The sequence below is a fragment of the Chrysochloris asiatica genome, unplaced genomic scaffold, assembly GCF_000296735.1.
Source record: "Chrysochloris asiatica unplaced genomic scaffold, ChrAsi1.0 scaffold00207, whole genome shotgun sequence".
Lineage (NCBI taxonomy): Eukaryota > Metazoa > Chordata > Mammalia > Afrosoricida > Chrysochloridae > Chrysochloris > Chrysochloris asiatica.
In genome coordinates, this window is record NW_006408725.1 from 5,521,419 (window position 1) to 5,548,973 (window position 27,555).

The 27,555-nt window shown below is 38.5% G+C and overlaps 1 protein-coding gene across 1 annotated transcript in view; it reads left to right on the forward strand.

The window, feature by feature from the left end:
* FMO4 (flavin containing monooxygenase 4) overlaps positions 1 to 22,463 on the forward strand; it is a 33,345-nt gene extending 10,882 nt beyond the window's left edge. Inside the window, exons 4-8 of the mRNA XM_006872645.1 lie at positions 6,920 to 7,062; positions 12,586 to 12,791; positions 15,133 to 15,488; positions 18,424 to 18,493; positions 22,061 to 22,463. Of these exons, the coding sequence (XP_006872707.1) occupies positions 6,920 to 7,062; positions 12,586 to 12,791; positions 15,133 to 15,488; positions 18,424 to 18,493; positions 22,061 to 22,463 (1,178 nt within the window). The remainder of the gene's footprint in view (positions 1 to 6,919; positions 7,063 to 12,585; positions 12,792 to 15,132; positions 15,489 to 18,423; positions 18,494 to 22,060) is intronic.
* Positions 22,464 to 27,555: the final 5,092 nt, after the last annotated feature.

The following is a 27,555-nucleotide window of genomic DNA, read 5'->3' on the forward strand; positions in this document are numbered from 1 at the left end:
TTCTGCTGTGTATACGGTCGCTATGAGTCGGTACCAACTGGATGGCACCTAACAACGACAACAATGCAGCGCTTACAGAACAGGAATCTCTGAAAGGATTCCCTGGAATCCTAATGTTTAACAAACTCCCCTAGCATTGTGATTCTTGTACAAACTGAAGTTTGAGAGTCACTGCCATAGCCCAAAGTAGAGGCCTAGTGATTAAAATGGGCCTGGGTTCGTTTTAACTTCAACATTTATTGTTGAAATGGGAAAATCACACACTTTAAGTCCCTGGTGTGGTGCTGTAGGATAAGCACTGGACTGCTAACCACAAAGTTGGTGGTTCAAACCCACCAGTTAGTTGCTCCTCAGAAACCCTATACAGGGTTACAGTGAGTCAGAACCGACCCTACAACACTTAACAAGTCCCTATTTCAGGATCTGCAAATTAAAGTAAATTAATTGCCTTTTCTGATGACTAACTTCAGGATTAAATCAGCTTTAAACTATAGAGTACCTACAATAAGACCAGGCAGAAAGCATGTGTTTGCGTGTTCAGGAAAAGTTAGCTACAAGTGTTAATTTGAAAAACTTCTGGTAACGTAGTGGTTACAAGTGGGGCTGCTAACCTCAAGGGCAGCCATTTGTGGAAGAAAGATGAGGCTTTCTGCTCCCATAAAGATTTACAACCTCGGAAACCCTATTCAAGGTCGCTATGCTGACTCCATGGTACACCACCACCATCACTTGCTCTAAGAGAAAAAGAAATGGGGAAAAAAAAGAATCAGTAGCATCAGATTAAATGTAACTATTCATTGTTTTTTCCAGAGCAAACTCAATCAGTCATCAGGAAAAGAAAAACTATAAAGTAGGGCAAAGTACGGGGAGCACCCTGGCTCTGTGGGATAAGCACTGCAAACCACAAAGTTGGCAATTCGAGCCCACCATCCCCTCCACAAGAGAAAGATGAGGCTTTCTGCTCCCACAAAGATTTACAGCCTCCTAAACCCTATATCATTCCAGTATATTTGCACTTATTGTTATTAAGTGCCATGGGATAGAGTCTTTATGTGTCAGAACCCACTCAATGGCAGTTAACAACAATGGCCTCCAGGCATATTAAGATTCTTACATGGGAAACACCTATGAAAATACCTGATAAAATGGGTTCACTCCATATAGAATGTTTGTAAAGTGTAACTTTCTGATAAGGTTGTACAGTCTTAATTCATTCTTGAAGTAAATTAGCAATAAAACTTAACTGTACATAAAGCAATTAGAGAATTACTTCAGGGTAGTGGTTACATGTTGAGTTGTAAACTGAAAGATAAGCAGTTCGAATCTACCAGGCACTCCACAGGAGAAAGATGAGGTGTTCTACTTGGTAAAGAGTTATAGATAGCTTCAGAAACGCTAATCACTATGAGTCAGAACCAACCTGATGGCACTTGACAACAGCAACTACATATATATTAAATTTTTTTAAGTTGCCATTGAGTCAATTACAACTCATGATGATCCCCTGTGTCAGAAAAGAACTGCCCTCCACAGAACTTTCCATGGCAGACATCTCCAAAGTAGACTGGCAAGCCTTTTCATTTGAGATGCTTCTGAGTGGACTCAAACCTCCGACCTTTCAATTAGCAGCTGAGAGCATTAACCATTTGTGCCACCCAGAGACTAAAGCACTCTATGTTGTTGTTGTTACGTACTGTCAAGTCAGTACCGACTCATAGTTACCCTGTATACTGCTTCCAAGGAGCCACTGGTGAGTTTGAACAGCTGACCTCGGGGTTCAAACAGACTTAGAGGTTGAATGCTTATTGAGAACATGAACAGCGACCTCTATAAATGTTATTAAAAACTGCCTTAGAAAATGTTTCTTGAATCTGTTAAGGTTTTCTTGTCTCATTGTTCTGAGACTGAATCCTCTTTCTTGCTAAAACAAACCCTGTTGTGTACATGAGAATTAAAAACTATTGCTACTAGGGCTCCAGTCCACACATGCATGAATTTATTCCAAGCAAAGTATGCTTAAACATATCCTTGTGATGAGTAGATGGCTGCAGATAAGTTGTCTCAGAAATACACTTATCTTAGGCTTATCGTTGTCATTTTTTGTTGTTAAGTGCCATCAAGTTGGTTCCAATCCATAGCAATCCTGTATAGGATTTCCTAGGAGTGACTAATGAGCTAGAACTGCCAACCTTGCAGTTCAAACAGACTTTGCAGTCCAGTGCTGTAACCCACAGCATCACACCAGCCCAGCCAAAACAGTGGCTTCTGAGGGAATCTGTTGTGCCAGTTTAATTCAAGGCAGAGAGGTCAACTCAGAAGTTTATGGCAACTGTTTCTGGGGAGTCCAAGGGTAATCTTGACAGACTTTCTCAAAGGACATAAGACAGTCACAGGGTTTATTATGAAATTTTAAGAAAACTGAAAACTGCATTGGTGACAAACAGATAATGAAAGTTGAACTAAGGAATTTTTATTTTCTGCCATGTCAATGCACCTGTTCATTCTCTGAGGGTAACAAGGGCTGTCCTGTTAGAATTTCATTGGGAAACTTTATCCCACCCACTCTACAGCCCTGGTCCTGCTCCTTCTGACTTTCTGTTCCCAAAACTCAAAGAACATTAAAGGGAACACAATTTGAGTGCCTCAAAGATCCCCAAGGTGCCATTTTAACATGGTTTAAATCAAAGAGCACATCATTCTTTGTGGAAACTTTATAGAGATATGTATACAACCTGCTGGTGTTATTGTTAAGTGCTGTAGAGTCAGTTCTGACTCATAAAGACCCTGTATAGAGTTTCTGAGGAGCAGCCGGTGGATTTGAACCGACCTAATGGTCCAATGCATTATCCTGCAGTGCCACACCAGAATTCTATGTATAGACCTAGGTGGAGGATATTTCTTGAAACAATAGCTTCATATTTTGATATTTTTATTTAGTAAAGGTTGCTAATTTTGTAGCAATACTTTTTGACTGATCCTCATACATGCACTCGGAAACACACCCCTCTATGGTAAATAGTTCAAGTACCTCAGCAATCTAGAAACTAACAACAAATCGCCATCTGATTCCTTAAAAAGTGGTCAGGCATTGGAAGACAAAGGTCTAAGATAAACACAGTAATTTCTGTCAATCTTGATCTACAACAGAGTTAAACAGATTGACAATTGTTTGGGTAGTGATTTTAAAATACTGTCAGAACCACAGAGAAATTGCGCTTACTTTTACTCTTGTTAAGATTCCTTTTCGGCTTTCCACCAATCACCACAGCATCTTTCAAACACAAAAATCAAAACTTAAAGCCTCTGTTGAAAACGAGTATTTGACTTGGGAACATGAACTATTCTATAGCTGGCCAGTGCCAGGACTGTTTGTACTCTACCAACTGGATAAGTCTATGGACAAGCTTGGTCTATAGGTGTCACTACAATACTTTGAAAGGTAAAAATTATGAAACGCATCCCTTTTTTTCTTCAAATGAACTGTCCTTTTCTTTCTGTCTGACTTAGCAAATAGATTTCTTGTGTGGGCACTGCTTTGACATATCATTAACTCTGACCTACTTAGACATTAAGGAGCTCTGGTAGCATAGTGGTTACGAATCGGGCTGCAAACCGCAAGGTCACTAGTTCGAAACTACCAGGTGCTCCACAGGAAAAATATGAGGCTTTCTGCTCCTGTAAAGATTTACAGCCTTGGAAGCCCTGTTCAGGGTCACTATGGGTCAGAACCGACTCGACAGCACTTAACAACAACAACCTAGACATTCTACATTCTTCTAGAGTCCCCTACTTAAACATGCAATTGTAGGAAACCTATCATTTGAAAAGCATTGTGTTAGGTAACATTGTTGTTGTTGTTAGGTGCCATCAAGTTGGTACCAACTCATAGCGACCTTAAGCACAGCAGAAAGAAACACTGCCCGATCCTGGGCCAACCTCACTAATGTTGCCACACTTGAGTCCATCGATGCTGCCACTTGGACAATCCATCTCATTGGGGTCTTCCTCTTTTTCTCTGACCCTCCACCTTACCAAACATGATATCATTCTCCAGTGACTGCTCCCTCCTCACAATATGTCCAAAGTATGAGAGGCAAAGTTTGGCCATCTTGGCCTCTAAGGAGCACTCTGGATGCATTTCTTCCAAAACGGATCTATTGGTTCTTTTGGCAGCCCATGGCACTTTCAATATTTTCCAACACCATAACTCAAAGGCATCAATTCTTCTATGGTCTTCCTTATTCACTGTCCAGCTTTCACATTCATATGAGGTTATTGAAAATACCATGGCTTGGGTCAGGCGCACCTTAGTCCTCAAACTGACATCTTTGCTCTTTAACACTTTAAAAAGGTCTTGTGTAGCACATTTGCCTAATGCAATACGTTAGGTAACATGAGCTGATGGAAAATGGTAAATGCATGGAGGAGTAGGAACAGTGGTGTTACATTGTAGGGACTGTAATCAATGTCACAAAACAAAACGCGAATGAATGTTGAATGGAAAACCAATTTGTTCTATAAACTTTCACCCAAATCACAGTATTTTTTAATAATCTATGAGCCAAGACTGAGTCCTCAAGAGGCTTCTCAGCAAAACCTAAGTCAACACAGGAATTTGAATGGCTGGCCACTCCATTCTCTATTGCATTCCATTCACATCCTGTTCCCACTTCTAGATTTAATGCCCTCTTTTCCAGTTCCTAATCATCCTTTAAATTTCTTCCATTAAGGAAATATCACCTCCTCCAGGAAGCCTTCCCTGGTCCAGTCTAAGCCATCATAACATACTGTTCTGGGAGGTGATACAGAATAACGCTTGAGAGCTGAGTTCTATGTCAGGTGGCCAGTGCTTATCCTACAGCACAACCCCAAGACTCCATTACTAACAATAAGATAAACAAAAAACAGACAGTCACAAATGCAGTTCATCATAACTCAAATAAGTTGTAAGTCAGGAATTACCTGTACTGGGGCTCTCTCCATGGCAACTCCTTCCTTTAGGTAGATCACTTAAAACTTTCCCTAGGTCATCTTCATGATATTAGGAGCCTGAAAGATAAGTTAGAAACGCAAGCATAATTAGCACACCACTAAATAAAGTATGGCCAAGCATAGAGTGTAAAAGACTAGAAAGTATATAATAAAGCACAATGTAAAATAAAGTATAAGTGATACAAACGTAAATCAAATATTTACAAAAGAGCATGCCACAAAATTCTCTTTTGTGGAATATTTTAATTTAATTATGTAAACATTTTATATACAAAAATAATCTTTTTATGGAATATATATATTGGGTCAGATAACTTATATCAACAACATACTTTTTGCCTAAAGCACACATAGTCATTTGAAATGGTTCTTATTATCTGTCAGCAAACAGTTTGATTTCCCTAAGTAATGGCTTTAAAAAGGAATATTGACAGAGCTTTAAATTCTCCTATGTATTTACCTATAGTCCAGGTGTGGCACTATAGGATAAGTACTGGACTTCTAACCACAAGGTTGATGATTCAAACCCACCAGTCACTCCTTGAGAACCCTGTACAGAGTCACTAGGAGTCAGAATGGACTCGACAACACTTAGTAACAGTAACATGTATTTACCAATGCTGTTGTTCTTAGGTACCATTGAGTCAGTTCAGATTTATAGAGACCCTGTGTCCAGTCAAATCCTCAAAATTGTTGCTCTGCCTGAGCCTATTGTTGCAGCCACTGTACCAACCCATCTTATTGAGGGTCTTCCAATTGTCTGCTGACCCTCTACTTTACCCTCTACTTTACCAACCATGACGTCTATCTCCAGGGGCTGGTACCTTCTGATAATATGATCAAAGTACAGGGGGCAAGTCTTGCCATTCTCCCTTCTAGGAAGGATTCCAGTTATACTTCTTCTAAGAACTATATTTGTTTATTTGTTCTTCTAGAAGTCCATGGTATAGTCAATATTCTTAGCCAACACTATAACTCAAAGTCATCAATTCTTTCTACTCTTTATTCATTGCCCAGCTGTCACATGCATATGAGGCGATTGAAAAGACCAGGGCTTGGGTTGGGTGCACCTGTCTTAAAGGTGACATCATTGCTTTTTAACATTTTAGAGTGGTTTTTTGCCGTAGATTTGCCCAATGCAATGCATCATTTGATTTCTTGACTGCAGTTTCCAAGGGTGTTGGCTGTGGATCCTAGTAAAACGAAATTCTTGGTAATTTCAATCTTTTAAAATTTTATTATGATGCTGCTTATTTATCCAGCTGCAAGGACTTCTGTTTTCTTTTTGTTAAGGTGGAATCCATGCATCAGTAAGTGCTTGAAGTCCTCTTCACTGTCAGCAAACAAAGTGGTGTCATCTCCATATCTCAGGTTGTTAATGAGTCTTTCTTTAATCTTGATGCTTCTATCTACAGTCCAATTGTTGGGTTCTTTGCTCAGCATACAGATTGAATAACCCTGATTTTAAACCAGTTAGTATCCCCTTGGACTCCTGGTGTGGTGCTGTAGGATCAGCACTGGATTGCAAACCAAACGGTCAGCAGTTGAAATCCACCAGCTGCTCCTCGAAACCCTATACAGGGTCACTATGAGTCGGAACTGACTCAACAGCACTTAACAACAACAACAAGTATCCCTTGGTTCCGGTTCCACATGGACACAATTAAGTGTTCCAGAATTCTCTTTCTTCTCAATGTTATCTATAATTAATTATGGTGGAAGATTTACCAGGACATGTTGTACTAATCCTTTCTCTGGTCATCAAATGGGAGAGAGGTGACATAGGCTGGTTCTACTGCCTACAACTAGTGACAAATAAAAGGGCTGTCATATACCTGGGACTCCCCTTGTTCCACAAATCCTATCCATGTGCATTGGAAATTATAGTCTAGATAATTCTAAATTTCTGATCTCTCCTTCGCCTCAGGAATCGACAAGTTTAAAGGCCAGATCCTACACAGTCAAGAATACAAGATCCCAGAAGGCTTTCAGGGCAAACGTATCTTAGTGATCGGTCTTGGAAACACTGGAGGGGACGTTGCAGTGGAGCTCAGTCGAACAGCAGCTCAGGTATACCACCTCTGATTCCACATCCCCACCCATCATTATTTCTAATGGTCTGTATTCAAGATTCTAAAACACTCTGGCTAATTGCATAATTACAGAGTCACATGGTATGTGGAAAACCCTGAAAGTTATTTTTACTTAGCTGTTTTAAGAATCCACACTTTACAGAATTGAACCATCTCCCAGAAAGGTCAGGAAATTTATGTGGAAACCCGGCCACTAGACTTTTTTTAATGGTGCTCCTTCAAGAATAAGTCCAAATGGCCAAATGGACAATTACTTTTCTATAAACAAATGTTTACACGCTCCTTTTGTAATTTTGTAAGGATAGAAAACAAAAGATATTTTCTGAACCTCTGCAAATTCTCTATTAGAAGTAAGATCAATATTGTGTTTTAATACAAAGCAATGCATACTTTATTCAAGAAGTATACATAATGATCTTAGAAAGTCTATGTTATTCAATTTGTATGCTTCAACCATTATATGGTGTCCCATTCACCATCAAAAAGAACATTTCAAAATCGGTACTGAAGTACAACACGGTCTGTGATAGAATAATATCCATACACCTACGAGGAAAACCAGTTAATACAACATTTATTCAAATTTATGAGCCAATCACTAATGCTAGTGATGAGATTGAAGAATACTACCAATTTTTTCAGTCTAGAATTTATCAAACTTGCAAGCCATATGCTTTAATAATTACTGGTGATTGGAATGCAAAGGTTGTAAACAAAGAGGAAGGATGAATAGTTGGAAAATATGGCCTTGGTGATAGAAATTCTGCTGGAGACTGCATGATAGAATTTTGCAAGAATGGATAACTTCTTCAATGCAAATACTTTTTTAAACAACATAAAAGATGACTATGCACATGGACATCAACAGATGAAATACACAGAAATCTATTTGACTATATGTTTGGAAGAAGATTGTGGCATAGCTCCATATCAGTCAAAACAAGGTCAGGGGACGACTGTGGAAAAGACCATCAATTGCTCATATACAAGTTCAGGCTGAAGCTGAAGAAAATTAAAACCAGTCCACAAAAGCCAACATATGACCTTGAACATATACCAACTGAATTCAGAGACCATCTGAAGAAATAGATTTGATGCATCAGACATTAATGACTAAAAAGCAAAAGAGTTGTGGGATGACATCAAGAACATCATACAAGAAGAAAGTAAAAGGTCATTAAGAAGACAAAAAAGAAGGAAAAAGCAAAATAGATGTCAGAAGAGACTCTGAAATTTGTTCTCCAACCTAGAGATGCTAAAGCAAATGGAAGAAATGAGGAGGTAAATATTATAATGAAATGGGCAAAGACTTGGAGTTAGAAACACCAAAAGGGAAGAACACACTCAGCATTTTTCAAGCTGAAAGAACTGAAGAAAAAATGTAAGCCTCAACTTGCAGTATTGAAGGATTCAATAAGCAAAATATTGAATGATGCAGAAAACAACAAAAGAAGATAGAAGGAACACATAGAGTCACTGTTCCAAAATGAAATGGTGGATTTTCAACCATGTCAAGAGGTAGCACACACACACACAAAAAGAGGTAGCATATGATCAAGAGCCAATGATACTGAAAGAAGAAGATCAAGATGCACTGAAGGCATTGGCAAAGAACAAGACTCCAGGAATTGATGGGATACAAACTGAAATATTTCAACAAACTAAGGCAGAACTTGAGGCACTCACTCTTCTACACCAAGAAATTTGGAAAACAGCTTCGTGACCAACTGATTGGAAGACATCCATATTTGTGCCCATTCCAAAGAGAGGTAGGTGACCCAACAGAATACAAAATCATTGGACAATATCATTAATATCACAATCAAGTAAAGATAATTCAAAAGTGGCTGCAACCATACATTGACAGATTCAGACAAGGATATGCAACAAGGGATGTCATTGCTGATGTCAGATGAATCTTGTCTGAAAGCAGAGAATATCAGAACAATGTTTATCTGTGCTTTATTGACTACACAAAGACTTTTGATTGCATGGACCATGGCAACTATGGAAAATACTGCAGAGAAAGTATTCCCGAGCACTTAATTGTGCTCATAAGAACACTGTACATACAAAACAAAGGCACTGAATGATTTAAAATTAGTAAAGATGTGTGTCAGGGTTGTATGTTTTCACTATGATTACTCAATCTGTATGTTAGGCAAAAAATCTGAGAAGCTGGATTATATGAAGGTAAATGTAGCATCTGGATTGGAGGAAGACTCATTAACACCCTGAGATATTCAGATGACAGAATCTTGCTTGCTGAAAGAAGAAGCTTAAGAACTAGTTTCCACCCTAAAAGAAATGTTCTTTGACAGTAACCAAGGTGGATGGGGGGAGGGAAGAATAATTCACAGGCTAGAGGATTTGTTGTTTTTATTATGTGCCATGGAGTTGGTTCTGACTCATAGCGATCCTGCACAGGGTTTCCAAAGCTATAAATCTTTAAAGGAGCAGAAAACCTCCTCTTTCTCCTGCAGAACAACTGGTAGTTTCGAACTGCTGACCCTGAGGTTAGCATCCCAATTCATAACCACTACTCTACCAGAGCTCCTTGTTAAATTAGGGGATGGGGTGGGCAATATACAAGAAAGGGGAGAGCAATATACAAGAAGAGGGAGGGTGGCAGAAGAATAATGAAGATAGTTGAAGACCCAGGGAGATATGCATGGGCTAAGGGGATAGATATAAATAGTAATATACACGCAACCCTGGAACAACAATGTTCTGTGAATAAATACATGGATTGATACACAGGCTGAGTGGGTAAAGGAGGAAGAGTGAGAAATGTGTATTTTTATATCCCCCCCAAATTTTAAGAGTTTAAAAGAGAAAATCAAAACATTCTTTGATGGTTGCCAGTGGTGGGAGGGAATGGAGGGTAGATCACTGGTTATAGGAAAGATACACATTAGCTTGGGTAACGGGGAGAACAACATACAAGAAAGGGAAGGCAATATACATGAAGAGGGAAGTTAACAGAAGTATGATGAGGACAGATGAAGACACAGGGAGGTATATTAAGGATAAAGGGAATACAGGTAAATAATGATATATATACAACCTTGGAACAACAATACTTTGTGGGTAGATACATAGACAGAGACACATGCTGAATGACTATGGGAAGAAGACTAGAATGTGTGTATACGTGTATGTCTGTATATGTATGTGTGTATGCATACATGTTTATGTATGTATACATTCATATGTCCCACAGATATACAAGAATATGTAAGAGGAAATTGCTACATGAGTATTTCCCTTTCCTGCAAACCACTGTGAATGTGGTGATGTATACAGGGGGCAAAGTGATGAAAACTAGACATTATCAAACATCTTAAGGCAATGAGTAGCTAAGCCTGGAGGACCATAGTCTCAGGGGACAGCATGGTCAATTGGCACTACATAGTACACAAAGACAATGTTCTACATCCTAGTTTGGTGAGTAACATCTGGGACAGTAAAAGCTTGTGAGTGACCATGTAAGGTGCAGCCATTGGTCTCTCCATGTGTGAAAGAAAGAAGAGTGGTGAGAATTACAGATGCTTGGAATCAGTGTATCCAATGGACAAATGGAACATGTGAACATCAGTCTCCAAGATGCTGAGATCAAAAAACCTAGATGGTTCCCAGCTATCACTGAATGGGATCACATTAGAAAATCCTGGATAAAGCAGCATAATGTGTAGAACAAAACCCAAAATTATTAAAATAAAATAATTCTGACTGGTCAGAAGGAGAAAGGAGGAACCTGAGACTGTGGCCCTCGACTACCCTTCAGTTCTGAAAAAGAACACATCCTCTTCTAGGCAAGCAGTAGATAAATATATAGGTGGAACAACTTTCAGCCAAGCAGTATATAGGGGGAACAACAAGAATTGTAATATATGTTACTATGAATGATGGAATGGTTAATCATTCAAAATCAAAAGGGGCAAATATACCTTAGGACAATGGCGATAAGGGATGAGAAGATGGGAGGAAGGGAAATAGGAGCCACAGGGAAGAAGCAGATAACTGTTATTCTGCAGAGAGGATTGCAATCATTGTGATGAAGCAAAGTGTATTAATTGTTGAACGTAAAACTGATGATCTCATCTGTAAACCTTCACTCAATTCACAACAAAAGGTTAAATTAAAAAAAAAAAAAAATCACTGATGAAAATCAAAGACCACAGCCTTTAGTATGTTTTGCACCTCAATGTAAAGATAGCAAAACTCCTCATAACTGCACCAATAAATAACATCAAGATAAATACAGAAAATATTGAAGTTGTCAAAGGCTTCATTTTGCTTAAATCACCCATAAACACTCATGAAAGCAGCAGTCAAGAAATCAAATGAAGTATTACATTTGGCAAATGTGCTGCACAAGACCTTTTAAAGTGTTCAAGAGCAAAGATGTCAGTTTGAGAACTATGGTGCACCTGACCCAAGCCACAGTATTTTCAATAACCTCATACACATGTGAAAGTTGGACAATGAATAAGGAAGATGGTTGGAGGAGAATATTAAAAGTACCATGGATACCCAGAAGAACAAACAAGTATCTGTTGGAAAAAGTACAACCAGAGTGCTCCTTAGAAAACAGAATGGCAAGACTTCACCTCTCAGACTTCAGACATATTATCAGGAGGGACCAGTCCCTGGATAAGGACATCATGCTTGGAAAAGTGGAAGGTTGGAGTAAACAAGGAAGATAGATTGGCACAGTGGCAGCAGCAACAGGCTCAAGTGTAGTGATGACTGTGAGGTTGGCACAGAACCAGGCAGTGATTCATTCTGTAGTGCAAAGGGTCAATATATGCATATGAGTCAGTACTGACTCAATGGCACCTAAACAACAACAACAGAGCATAGATTCACAAATCAGAAATCTAGTCCAATTTACCATAAGCTATAGGACAATGATTGGAGTCCTGGTATGGCACTGTGGGTTAATGCACCAGACTGCAAAGCTGTTTGAACTGAAAGGTCAGCAGTTTAAGCCCACCAGCAGCTCCTCAGAAACCCTATACAGGGTCGCTATGGATTGGAACTGACTAAACGGCACTTATCAACAACAACAAATAGGATAATGATTAAGTCTAGTAAGAATAGATTTTTATTTCATTCAATTAAAATTGCTTTCTCAAACATGCACTTTAAATTCTAAATTAGTTCTGTATAAAAAACTGCCAGATCAATACTATATATTACAGGTATTATAATTATTTATATTAAATCTGATGAGCCTATTTAGCCGGTATATAGAAGAGTAAAAGTGATTGATTTATGAAAATGGTGACAGCAATAGGAACAGATAATCTTTTATAAATCTACAAGGGGACTTCAAAAAGTTCATGGAAAAATGGAATTGATAGATTATAGAATTTTTCTGTAAACTTCTTGATGCCTCTTTATACTAATTGTTCTTATAAAACCATCTGAACACAAAGAAAAATACTACAAAATGACTGAATGGTGTATTCATCCTTTTTGCCTTACCTTTTAGGTATTTCTCAGCACTAGAACTGGTACCTGGGTTATTGGCCGATCTTCAAATGGTGGCTATCCATATAATATGATGGTTACAAGAAGATGCTATAGTTTTACAGAACAAATGCTACCTTCATGTGTACGAAACTGGATTCAAGAGAGGCATATGAATAAAATATTTAACCATGAGAATTATGGATTAAGTATTAAAAAGGGGTATTTAATTTTTTTATTTAATGGAAAATTATTAAATTGATATTTATTTTATTTCATTCAGAAATCAAAATTTTCTGTAATTGTAGCATTGCCTTTATTATCCTGTTGTACATTTACTGCCTTAAGACAATGCCCATACCAAGGCAGTTCTTGAAATCAAGGTATTTTCTATCTGGCAAAAAAAGCAGTGATTCATAAGGCTAGAGAAAAATGAAGGATAGAAAAGCTTTCATATACAGCTTAAAAATCTGGAAACATAAATTGGCTTGGTGGAATCCTGAAATTGCTACCATCTAGAAATGAAGTCACTGAGTGGCACAAACGGTTAAGCACTCGGCTACTAACAGAAAGGTTAGCAAGTTGAACCCACCCAGAGGCACCTTGGAAGAAAGGCCTAGTGATGGGCTTCCAAAAGATCACAGCCTTGAAAACCTGATAGAGTACAGTTCCACTATGCAACACATGCGTTGCTGTCAGTCAGAACTGAGTCAATAGCAAGTAGAGAAAGACAATATTTGTAACATCAGTGAATGCTGACTATCAGCTCTCACTACACATCTGTTCCGACTGAGTGATTAGAGACAGAATTTCCAATAGGATTTCCTAGAATGATAAACTTTAATAGATACCTGTATAGCGATGCACATTGGCAAATGTTAGAGATTGAATGGTGTCCTCCAAAAATATGTATTGTGATTCCTAACCTTTATGCTTGTAGTTATAATCACTTTTGGGGATGTGTTGTCTTTGCTATGTCAATAAGACAGGATTAGTGTAGGGTATATCTTGAGTCAATAACTTTTTAGATTAACCAAGCAATCTAGAGAAGCTGAGATGGGGAAGAGAGATGTCAAGCCACATGAAGATGGTCCAGGAGCTCAGAGACAAGGACTTTCTTCCAGAGCCATTACAGAGAGAAAGCCTTCCCCTAGAGTAAGCACCCTGAATTCAGAAGACTTCTAACTGTGTGGCACTGTAGGTTAATGCGCCAGACTGCAAAGCCATTGAAACTGCAAGGTTGGTAGTTCAAGCTCACCAGTGGCTCCTTGGAAACCCTATACAGGGTTGCTATGGGTCAGAACCGACTCGACGGCACTTAACAGCAACTACAAACTATGAGAGAAAAAAAATTGTTTGTTGTTAAGTATCAAGTCACTTCTGACTAATAGCGACCCTGTATAGGGTTTCCAAAGAGCAGCTGGTGAATTTGAACTGCCAACCTTGTGGTTCAAACCAACCTTGAAGTCAAGTACTTATCCTATGGCGCCACACACCAGGACTGCTTCTATTTGTAATTTCTACAATAGCAGCACTAGATAACTAGGACAGCATGGCAAAGAAAACCTTTAAAATGCCTATGAGGTCACTAGATATGATTTTTAGCATAAGCTCGACCCAATTACCTTTCTGTGATAAGATACATTTCAACTTATAAGCAAAATTAATGGTAAAGGTTCATTTGATATGCAAATATATCTCATGTGATTAAATAGGATGATGTTCATAATAAGAATATCAGTGTACATAAATTTATTTTTTAAATTTTATTCAAAGTTTCTTGATGAGTTCCTCTTTGCTAGCTTCATTTCTTTGAGGCGTGGGGACATGAGACCAAACTGATTATCAGATAGTTTACTGATCTTGATGATCGGAGAAAAGATATTGCCTTAGAAATTAATCCCAAGAGATATAAAAGTTTAATACCATGGCAGGAAAAAAGCAAATTTAGTCATTTCCCACATACTCTACTGAGAGCAGAAAACAAAACATGCTGTAATAACAGCAAGTCAATGCTAGCCCCATTAAGAGTGGAAGACCCCTAAATCTAATGCCCTTAGATAATTTTTAAACCTTGAACTGAAACTATCCCTTAAGTTATCACTAAACCAAACATTTTAGTTTGACTAGCAAAGCGTGTTTTCCTTGAACATAGCCCTCTTTTAAAGAAGTATCTTTATGAGATCAAACTGACAACAATAACTCTAAAGTGTAGCTAAGAAGTTGAGAGGTACTGAATCTTATTCAGTAGTGGTGTAATAATTTGGGCAAAGATAATGAGAGTGATGCACAACATAAAAATATAACCTATATCACCACATTGTACACATAGAAATTACTGGATTACTATATAGTTTCCTGTGAATTCAAATTTTCACCAAAAGCAAAAGAAAGCAAACAAGCAAAAACAAAAATAAAACAGTAAGTCAGATAAACAACTTTAAATATGAAATCAGTCAATTCACTCCCTTGGTTAGCACATCATTTTTCTTCATTGATCCACCAATCAGTCGTTTGCCTAAGTGTCTTGTAGATGTATCTATTGTGAACAATTTTCTCCTCTGTGTCAAAGGAAAAAATCAAAATTAATTGTGAATGATGAACTACCAACTTGTATCCTCTGTGGGATGGTCACTATGAAAACCAGCGTGAAGGAGTTTACGGAGACCTCAGCTCTCTTTGAAGACGGAACAATAGAAAAAAACATAGACGTTGTAATCTTCACTACAGGATACACATTTTCTTTTCCCTTTCTTGAAGAACCTCTAAAAAGCCTTTGTTCAAAGAAGATATTCCTATACAAGCAAGTCTTTCCTTCAAATCTAGAAAAGGCAACATTAGCTATCATTGGCCTCATCAGCCTTAAAGGATCCATCTTATCAGGCACAGAACTCCAAGCACGCTGGGCCACAAGAGTGTTCAAAGGTACCCTGATTCTATTGAAAGTTCTATGTGATTAACTGAACCTTAAAATCAATGTCCTGTTGCTTGGTTCCCTGGGTGGGGCCAAGGGTTTCCACTTGGCTAGTAACTGCAAAATTGGTGGTTTGAATCCCCCCATTGACATCACAGAAAAAAGGCCTGGCAATTTACTTCCAGAAGCTCATAGCCATTGGAAACCTATGGAATATAGTTCTACTCTGATATACATAGGGTTGCCAGGAGTCAGAATCAGTTCAACGGCAACAGGTTTATTTAAAACCAAACAAATGTGTGCTAATGTAGCCTAAAGCATACCCCCTCAAAATGAATCATTTTATATATGCATAGGTGTGGTGCCATAGGATAAGCACTTGACCTCAAGGTCGGTGGTTCAAACTCACCGGTCACTCCTGGGAAACCCTATAGAGGGTCGCTATGGGTTGGAACTGATTCGACGGCACTCAACAACAACAACACTATGATGGGTGTGCCATATCACCTGATGTGACTGACTGGATAAAGAGGTTGAAATAAATTTGAGCAACAGATTAAAGTCAAATTTCGCAGATTAACTGAAATTATTGGAATAATTCCTGGGTCCTAGTGTATTCTGCTCTATTTTATTACTCCAAGGTCTTTCTACTCATCATTAGAAGGAGAATTTTACATTATTTCCAAATAAATGTACTAAAATAATGTTCACTGTGAACAAAGTTAAGGTCTGAGACCACAGAAACCCCTAGGAAGTGCCCTCTGAACACTTGTCCTCGGAGTCCCTGTAGAAAGAAGCACAGGTGATTCAGGTCAGTTCCCAACTCTGAAACCTGTCAGTTGTGTAACCATCTCTCTAAATTTCAGCTCCTTCCTCTGTAAAATGAGAGTGATAAAACCCCCTTCACAAGGATTTTGTAAAATGAATAATGTCTTCAAAGAAATTGGCACAGTACTTGGCACATAGTAAATGGGCATTATTATACTATGACTATTGCTAACATTGTTGTTGGGTACCATCCAAGTTAATTTTGACTCATGACAACCCCATGTGACAGAATAGAGCTGCCCCTGTAAGGATTTTTCTAGTCTGTAGCACTGTAGGATAAGCACTGAACTGCTAACATCAAGGTCTAAGAATCAAATCCACCAGCCATTTCTTGGAAACCCTATACAGGGTCACTATGGGTCAGAATTGACTTGATGGCACACAACCACAACCAACACAACAATAACAATCTTTTTGAGAAAAGATTGTCAGGTCTTTTCTCCTACAGAGCAACTAGCAGGTTCTAACTGTCAACCTTTCTGTTAGCATCAACTTGTGCTCCTTGATTATAATTCTCTAAAATGTAGGGTCGCTATGAATCAGAACTGGCTTGACAGCACATAATAACAATAAAGTAGAGCAGGAGTCCCTATAGAGAGGAAGTCATTCATGTGCTCAGCTATTAACTGAAAAATTAGAGGATCAAGTTCACCCAGCGGCACATTGGAAGAAAGCCCTGTGGGTCAGCCATTGAAAACCGTAAGGAGCACAATTCTGCTCTGACACACATGAGGTCATCAGAAATCAGAATCAACTCAACAATTGGTTTAAAGTTAAGGCAAGTTTTCATTTAGTAAGCATTTTAAAGCATTGTTTTTAAACATAAACAGTGATCACAATTGGGCCAACCAGCTGTCCTTTAGCATAATACTTTTTATAATGAATCAAACAATGATCAACAAACTATAAATAGCATATAAACCAAAACCAAACCAATTTCACTGCCGTCAAGTGAATTCCAACTCTTATCAACCCTACGTATTGTTGTTGTTAAATACTGTGGAGTCGTTTCCAACTCTTAGTGACCCTGCACAGAGTTTCCGAGGCTGCAAATCTTTACGGGAACAGAAAGCCTCATCTTTCTCCGGTGGAACAGCTGGTAGTTTCGAACTGCTGACCTTGAAGTTGGCAGCCTAATTTGTAACCACTATGCTATCAGAGCTCCTTTATAGGGTTTCTGAAACTGTACATCTTTATGAGAGCAATCTCACTTTTCTCCACTTTTCACCCAAGGCTGGTTGGTTTGAGCCACCAACCCTATGGTTAGCAACTTATTGCCTAAGCCACAGCGCCACAACACAGGGGGAAAAAATCCACTGCTGTTGAGTTGATTCTAGCTCACAGTGATCCTCTAGGACTATGTACCCTGTAGGGTTTCCCAAGCTATAAATCTGTCACAGTTTTGTCCCTCAGAGTGCCTAATGGGTTTGAACTTTTCCATTAGCAGTTGAGTGTGTTAACCACTGTACCACTCATATTCTTATAATAATGTTGATTTCTATGGCACTATGCAAATGTAATAGATATAAACTATATTTGAAAACTTCATGTTCTCTTAAGTTGACAGGTATGTTATTTGAGTGATGTGAGGATGAGAAGTTTAGAAAATCTCTCATTTCATGTACAGAAAACATTCCACAATCCTTCATTAAATTATCACAGGTTTTTAATTCTAGAGAAACAATGAAAATGCTTTCACACTTTAATATTCAATTATATTAAAACCACAAAAGACCCTTACAACTAGTTTTTTTAAATATTTCACATGGAGGTCCAAAATGCTTATCAGAATGTTTGAGTACAAAAAATTCTGTCTATTAGAATGTCTATTGTACATTCTATGTACATTGATGTCTATTAGACATCACCATAGGAGTAATTTTGTGCTTTGCTGGAGAGTCTTCCTACAGCATTACAAGAACCACCAGTTGGTTATGTGAGTTTTGAAGAGGATTCTACCTCCATCAAAGTACTCTCTTGTATTTAATTCTATTCTAAACTTTGACTATCTTGTGTTCTGAAGTTGTGGCATGGGAGGTCAGGAATGAGGGGAAGGAGAACTTAAACAAAGGGAAAGCTACATGTGACTTGACTGTTGTCTGATTATTTTTCTCACAGGACTTTGTAAGCTACCACCATCCCAAAAATTGATGGCTGATGCTATTACAAAGGAGCAGCTCATAAAAAGGTATGAAATACTGCTTGTACTGGGGAACAGCATTGGCCTGCTAACCACAAGGTCATCTGTTCAAACCCACCAGAGAATCCTCAGAAACCCTATACAAGGTCACTATGAGTAGGAACCAACTCTCAAGTGCACAACAGCAACTCAGGAAAAGTGTAGCAATCTATTCCATTACCAAAGAGTGAAAAAAGTTCTTAATTTAAAAAGCTGTTCCTAGAGAAGAAATAAGGCACATTGAAAGTAATCTGCATGAGGAATCAGAGATTTTTTTTTTTTTTTTTAGTCCTAACTCTACCTTCAAATGAATATGCTGCCTTAGACTCTCATGGGGAGACACCAGGTCTTCTCAGAGGAACACCGGATCTGGCCCCCAGCAGGTGGACAAGCCTGTCTTCACATGGCCCCAGAGCTTCTTTTGTCTTTGTTTTTCTTCTGTTTCTCTGGCTATTCCTTCTTTGTGTATTTTGCTGGTGGCTCTTACATCTAAAAAATAGTAAATGCCAAATTTAGTCCTCATACCTCTTCTAATGTCTATTTCTACTCACTCCCAGGTGGCCTTATCCAGACCTATGATTTTAAATGCCATCCTACACATTTAGCTCCCAAGCTTGTATCTCTATCCCAGATCTTTCTCTGGTGCCATCAGGCTTCTGTTCCAGCTCCCTCTGGATATGTCCACTCAGATATTTGATGGATATCTCAAACTCACTAGATCTAAAAAACAGCAAAAAATCTCAACCCCTTCTACCATCCCATCTCAATGAGTGGTTCTTATTTTAACTAATCAGTCAAAAGCCTTGGAGTAATCCTTTTCACCTCTTTCTGTCACACCCCACATCAGCAGATCCTATCAACTCATACCTTCATAATAAATCCAGAATCCAGACACTTCTTACTACACTAATGCTACCACCCCAGACCAAGCCACCATTATCTCTCACCAGGAGGATTGTAATAACCTTTTGTCTGATCTCCCTGCTTTCAGTTTTGCTATTAGTCTATATTTGACAGAGCAGTTAGAGTGAGGCACATCATGTTGCTTCTCACTTCAGTCTCTGAGGCCCTGCATGACACTCAGCTTTCTCTTTTTCCTCATTGTCTACTGTGCTCCCGTTTCATCCATGCTGCTTCAGTGACTCCAACCTCCTCATTGTTCCTCAAACATGCCAAGCATAACCCTCCACAGAACCTTTGTTCTAGCTATTCCCTCTGCCTGGAATGTTCTTGCCCCAGGTATTGCATGACTCACTCTGCTCAAATATCACCTCATAAGAAAGAAAGCCTTGCCTGATAACATGACAGAATTTAGCCACTTCCCAGTCTCATTACTGATCTCCCCCTTCACTTTTGTATTTGTTTTCTAGGGCTGCTGTGATGAAATTCCATAAGCTGAGTTGCTTTAAACAACAGAACAGTATTATTCTGGAGGCTAGGAGTCCAAAATCAGGGTGTTGGCCATGTTGATTCCCTCTGAGGGCTATGAGGGAGAATCTGTTCCATGTCTTCTCCTAGCTTCTGGTGATGGTGACTATCTTAGCATTGCAATCTCCATCTTCACAGAGCTATCTCCTCTCTATGTGTCTTTCTGTATCTCTACTCCTGATGTGGTGCTGTGGATTAATGCACTGGACTGCAAAGTCAGTTTGAACCACAAGGTCGGTGGTTCAAACTCACCAGCCACTCCTTGGAAACCCTATACACAATGGGTTGGAACTGATTTGACAGCACTTAGAAGCAGCAGCAGCAACTCCTCTTTTATAAGGACATCACTCATATTGGGTTAGGATTCACCTTACTCAAACATGACTTTGTGTTATGCTGTTAACTGATAACATCTTCAAAGATGTTATTTCCAAGCAAGGCCACATCCACAGATACCAGGGATTAGGACTTCAACATATCCTTTTGGGCACACCATACAATGCATAGAACTCTCATTTATATTTTTTAAATAATACTCAATACCAGATATATTTCATATCTATTTTCTTATTCTTTTTTATAGTCTTCTGATTTCAGCCCCCTCCCTGCCACCACTAGCACTATTAAAATGTAAGCTCTTGGAGACTAAGTACTTTGTTTTGCTCACTGTTGAATCCCTAGCTCCTAGAATGGTGTTGGGCAGATGATAAATGCTTAATATTTAATTACTGAATGAATTATATTGGGATATATGAACATTTACTAGCAAAATTAATAGACAAGAATAAAGTCTTCAAATATAGTATGCTCTTCAAGCTGGAAGACAAATCTCTCAATACTGCTAAGATATAAGAGCAAGCAAAGAAAGGATAAAGAAATATGAAGAGAGTCTAAGATTCATGCTGGATAACATGAAGAAGAACAGCTTAAGAAATAATGGCATTCCAGAACAGGAAGAATCAGAGAAGTCCACAGAAGAGATAATGAAGAGCTTCTGTAAGAAATTTTCCCCAACATCTTGAAAGGTGAGACGATAAACATTCAAGAAGCCAAACATACCCCAGAAAGGACAGATCCCAAAAGAAAGTCACCAAGACATATAATAATCAAGCTCTCTAAAATCAAAGACAAGGAGAGAATCCTAAAAGCGGTCAGGGAGAAGAGAAGTGTCACTTACAAAGGCAAGCAAATCAGATTAAGCTCTGACTATTCAGCACAAACCATGCAGGCAAGAAGGCAATGGGGAGACATATACAAAACCCTACAAGAAAAAAAAACTGCCAACCAAGAATTGTCTATCCAGCAAAACTATCAATCAAATACGATGGTGCAATCAAAACATTCCAGGATAAACAGAATCTAAGAGATTTTGTCAAAACCAATCCAGCACTTCAAAACATCCTAAAGGGAGTTCTTTGGACTGAAAACCAACAAGAACAGACAACAACCAGAGATTTACAGGCATGGCAACACCACCTGGAAATCAGTCAACAGATAGCAGAGTTCAGAACAGAACAAAACTACAACAACGAATTCAAAGGAGCTAGAAGGTCAACAGAAGATCAAAAAAACATCAGTGTCAAAGAAGGGATAACTGTAGGAACAGAGATCCAGGTGGTGAGGATATCAGGTAGATTACAGGATACAATATATTCTCTTAAATGGAGAGAAAAGTTAATAGACTATAAGGTAACCCCAAAGGAAGTTAATACTTCACAATTTTCCATGAAAATGAACTTCCAAGCAGAACAAGAAAACCTGAAAACGAAGATGAAACCGACAAGAAATAGCACAAAAAACACAAACTCAAATATAGTATGCTCTTATCTGTGCCATGGTCAGTGCTTGCACAACTATTATATTTGGACTGGTCAGATTACCTTCCCATCAAATTCAACAACCTAAAACATTACTGAAAGCCCTTCTCCCAAGTTACCAGCTCCTTTAACCAAAATAATTGCCCTCATTTCTATAGGTAAACTCCTATTTTTTTTCTGTCCACAATATAAGAAAATTCCAAACATGTTTTTTTTTTTCTATTAAAAAATAAAAAAGGTAAGAGGATGGGAGGAGGATTGCAGCCTATATCTTGAATAACGCAGGTCAGAGGGAAATTCATGAAAAATGATCTGTCTTTTTTCTTCCTAGGGGTAGGATTACAGATACCAGTAAAGACAAACTCGACTACATTCTCTACATGGATGACCTTGCTGCATGCATAGGCACAAAGCCCAATGTCCCACTTCTGTTCCTCAAGGATCCCAGACTAGCGTGGGCAGTTTTCTTTGGACCATGCACTCCTTACCAGTACCGTCTAATGGGTCCTGGAACATGGGATGGAGCCAGAAATGCCATTCTGACCCAGTGGGATAGGACACTGAAGCCCTTAAAAACTCGAGTTGTTCTTGATTCCTCCAAGCCTGCCTCCATGTCACATTATGTAAAAACTTGGACAGCACCAGTCCTACTTGTCTCTCTTCTGCTTCTCTGGAAATCTTCTTTTTGTTTTAAATTGTTCTGGAAGAAATTGCAAGATAGAATTTCCCCTTAACTAATAAGTATTTAGTGAAGCTGAATTTGGTTAGCTACAAGAGTTGCACCAAGTCATGTTAATTCTATCTCGAAATATATTGTGCATCCTTTCTCCCCTCTCTAGTATAACTGCTGCAATCCAAGTTCAGAGCCAACCATCGTGTCTCTGAATTATTTTATTATCTCCCTCTCTGGTCTCTCTACTTTCTTTCTGCTCTCATTTCCAATCAATTATTCTAAAATGAAAATATGGTCATCACTGCTAGGAGTTGGGTGGCACACTCAAATTAGATAACATATAGAAAAAATTAATAGAAAGATTATTTTTAAAGGCTTGGCAGGGTTTAGGGCAATCATAATGGTAACACTGAGGCATTCAATGAAGCGAGAGGAATAAACAGTTATGAAGGACAGAGAGAGAGCTTTGTGGAGAGGACCATCTAATTAGAGCTATGGCCTTTGGCTGACCAATGAAGACAATGCAAGTGACCAAAAACAGAGAGCTGGGGAATAAACTGCCTAACTGTACTTATTCCCTGCCTCTGATCCCTTGCCACTGCTCCCTAATGGCCAAACCCAACTGAATGTCAAAGAACAAGATTGCTAACTGATATGGTTCATGGAGTTCAACTTCCTAGGGCACTGAGCAGAGCAAAGATGATGGAGAGTGTATATGGAGGGACAAAGAGAAAGGATTAAGTGCAGTCTTCCTTTCTAGTTTAAAATCCTTCAAAGTTTCTCCCTAATTAGAGATAATCATCCAAATTCCTTAGGATAGCATAGGAGAACCTTCATGATCTGGGTCCCTTCCCTAGCTCACCAGTATATTTTCTTGCTGAGTCCTTTGCAAACCGTATCATTCAGCAATATCCAACAATTAAGTGTTTCATACCTCCACATGTATGCAAAAGTTGTTGTCTCTATGAGAAATGCAATTCCACACTTTACCTGACTGAAGAATTACAATTTCTCTTTCAAGAGTGGATTTCATATCTCCCTTTTAGAAGCCTTCTCTAATATACAAGACAGAATTGATCACATCTGTGTAACTACTGTACCTCCTGTACTATTTGCTGTTGCTCATTTCTTAACTATATGATTTTTTTTTTCATCTGTTCCCTCATTGTGAGTTCCTTAGAGAAACCATGTCTTATTCATCTAAAACACTACCTGATACAAAGAATTGTTAAATAAATGTTTGATGTATAAACATTAGCTTTGCCATTGACATTCCTTGTCTGTCCTCTTCTACCCACATTCTTTTCTTCTGGCAATATGAAAAATGACCTCAAGTCATACAAATGCATGAGGACATTCAAACAATAGCTAATTTTATAAGTTAAAAAAAAAAAGAAAGAAATTATAGGATATATAATTATACATTATATTATGTGAGGGGGCTTCAAAAAGTTTGTGTAAAATAGAATTTAAAGATAATGGAACTTTTTTGAGGAACACTTACATTACATTATATTGAATTATATTGTTGTTGTTGTTAAGTGCCATTGAGTTGGTTCTGACCCATAGTGACCCTATATAAGGTTTCTGAGGAGCAGCTGGTGAGCTTGAACTGCTGAACTTGCAGTTCAAATGGCTTTTCAGTCTGGCACATTAACCCACAGCACCACACCAGGACTCTTAAATTATGTTACATAACATTGTATTAGGAGAATACGTCAAAAAGTATTGCTACAAGAAAGCATTGCTAGAAACCTTTATTAAAGAAAAATATCAAAAAGTAAAGCTATTGTTTCTTGACATATCCTTTATCTAAGTCTATACACTTCTTAAGGTGGTGTTTCCATGTCTCTAACCCTTCCCCCAAAGAATTCTGCATTTTTTTATTTACACCACACAAAATGGCATTTTAGCAACCTCAAGGAACTCAATTTCTCTTCCTTTTTAATGTCCTTTGAGTTTGGGAAACAAAAAGATATCTGAAGGAGCAAGATCAAGGCTGTAGGATGAATGAGGTAAGGTTTCCTAACAAAAATTATCATATGACAGCCTTTGCTACCCAAAAGAATGAGCAAGTACATTGTCATGATGAAAAAGAAAATTCCTCAGCATAACTTTTCTCACCAATGCAGTCTGTAGTATTCTTAAGAATGCGTAATAAGCCCCCACAATCATTCCATCTCTTTGAATTCCCAAAAAACAATTTCTTTCCATAATTCTCTGAGCTAACCTCTCTGCCTTAAACCTCACTAGCCCCAGAGATCCCCTTATAAGTGACTGTTCTGATTAGACTTTTTTTTAAGTCATCCCAAACGCAACTAGGAGCACTGGTATGGTGCTCTGGGTTAATGCGCTGGACTGCAAAATCAGTTTGAACTGCAAGGGCTCGTCAGCTTCTCCTCGGGAACCCTATACAGAGTCACTATGGGTTGAACCGACTTGATGGCATGTAACAACAACAACAAGAAGACTAAGTATATTATTGAGAGAACTTGTCTGCAGACATGTACTGATTGCAGAGACATATTTAAGCACATTTTGTTTGGAATAGACCTATGCATTTATGAAGTGGAACCCTAGTAACAATACTTCTGGGTCAAACCTTTTCTATTATAATTGTCAGGTTGTTATACTGTGGTAGCTTCTGTGATGCTGTTATGCCAGAAGCTATGCCACTAGTATTTTCAATACCAGCAAGGTCACCCATGGTGGGCAGTTTTCAGCTGAGCTCCCACAAACTAAGATGGACTAGAAAGAAAGACAGGCAGACCACTTCTGAAAAATGAGCAACTGAGAACCTTACAAATAACATTGGAACACTGTCTGAATGAGTATACAGAAATGAGCCCCTCAGGTTGGAAGACACTCAAAATACAATGGGGGAAGTGCTACCCCTCAAAACAGAGTTGACCTTAATGACATAGATGGACCTTTATTAGCTGGTGTGGCATGATGGAAAATGAGAATAAACAACTGCAAATATTCATTAAAAATCAAAACATGGAATATATGAAGTATGATTCTAAAAAAATAAAGGTTGTCAAAAATTATATGGACTGCATAAAGATCAACGTCCTAGGCATTAGTGAGCTGAACTAGATGTTAATGGTCATTTTTCATCAGACAATCATATGGTTTGCTATGCCAGAAAAAGAGGAATGGCGTCACATTCATCATCATAAGAAAAATTTCAAGAGGACTTCTGGTAGGTTGGCGGACTACACAAACACAGTACACAGACCCTCTACAACAAAGATCAAGTGAAACAGACACTGAAGAAAATTCCATAACCCAAACTTCAGAGTAAAAGTTAGAGAAGTGGATTGAGTGTTTATTGGGAGGAGAAGCTGAGAAGGGCCAGTGAGAGAGGGAGACTAACTGGTGAAGAGCCTTGCTGAACTTTTATAAATAGCTTTGGCAATGGAAGGTGGCCTGGCAGAGTAGATTCACACATGAGATGGGAAAGATGCAATTCCTTCTTTTTCCCAATGCTCCCCTGGTGGCCAGAAGTGTGCTCAGCTCTCACCACCATCCACCCCCAGCACAGACCCTGCTCTCCAGAAGTTCGGAGCCACAAGATTGGGAGCCATGTTAGTGTGAGATGGAGGCCAGCTGTGCCACTTTGGTGCCTGGATTCAGGTAGGCTTGCCCCCAACTGCCCTGTAGTCCTAACAGAAACAGAAAGCAGCTTCCTCAAAGGCCTTCACGAACTACTTTTGGAATGAGTGTCCAGACCAGAGATAACTCCATCTAGGGCCAGGAACTCTGCTATCACATCCCTCCCACACCCACCTCATCAGTGTCTACTAGGCTGACAAGAGTCCTCTAGAGCTATCTCTTTTTGGGTCCAACAGCTGCAATGTGTTTATGGTGGTATTTTTGGGGGGAGGGTGATTTTTTTTTCCTTTTATTGTTTCATTTTGTTTGTTTATTCCTTTATTCTTTCTCCTTGTTCTTTTTCACTTTCCATTTCCTTACATTTTACACTTTTGATCTTTACTGTTGTTTTTCATTCTTGTTCTCATTTTCCCCTCTTCTTTTTTTTTTTTCCTCCCTTTTCATCTTTCTTTACAACTCTCTACTCTCTCTTGTGACATTGTGTGTTAATGGGCTGGGCTGCACAGTTGGTTTGATCTGCAAGGTTGGCGGTTCAAGCTCACCAGCTGCTCTTTGGAAATCTTATACAGGGTTGTAATGGGTAAGAGCCAACTCGATGGCACTTAACAACTCTCTCTTTCAGCTTCCCTCTCACTGGTTTTTAATTTCTTCTTTTTATTGTTGTAGTTGTTAAGTGCCATTATGTCCGTTCCAACTTCTTGTGGCACAGTTGTGACATGGTATAGGGTTTCCAAGAAGGATTGGTGAGTTTGAACTGCTGACCTTGTGTTTCAAACCAATCTTGCGGTACTGTGCTATCCTATAGCGCCACACAAGAAGCCCTTTTGTTACTTCTCTTATTTTTCTCTTCTATATCTCCATTTCCCTGTCCATCTTTTGTCTTTATAGTTATTATATTCTTTTTTTTTTCTGTTTGCTGCCTATTTTTATTTCATTTTTTCTCTTTATCATTTCTCCTTTCATTGTAGGTTCCTTGTTTGTTTTTTCTGCTTTGTTTTCTTGTGTGGAGGAGGGGGTTTTCTCTTTCCCACCTTACAGGAGACAGCAACAATGCATATACATCTCCATACATTGGGTAAGACACAGGAAGGAGTACAAGAGTTAAAGTGAATAGAGGTAAATAGTGTCAAATGATAGTACATGGAGGAAATTGTAACCATTGCAGCGAAGCAAAGTATATGGTTTTTTAAATGCAAAACTGATGATCTTATCTAAACCTTCACTCAATTCACAATACAAAGTAAAAATATATATATATTTAAATTCAAGATCTATTCTGAAGTACAATGGTGTCAGTGAGAAAATATCTATACTCCTACAAAGAAGACCAGTTATTCCAAACATTATTCAAATTTATACATTAATCATTAAAGCAAACAATGAATAAATTAAAGAATTCAGCAACTTCTGCAGTTTAAAATTAATCAAAGATGCAATCAAGATGCATTAATAAATACTGATAATTGGAATGCAAAAGTTGGAAACAAAAAGGAAACACTGGTAATTAGAAAACATGACCTTGGTGATAAAAAAAA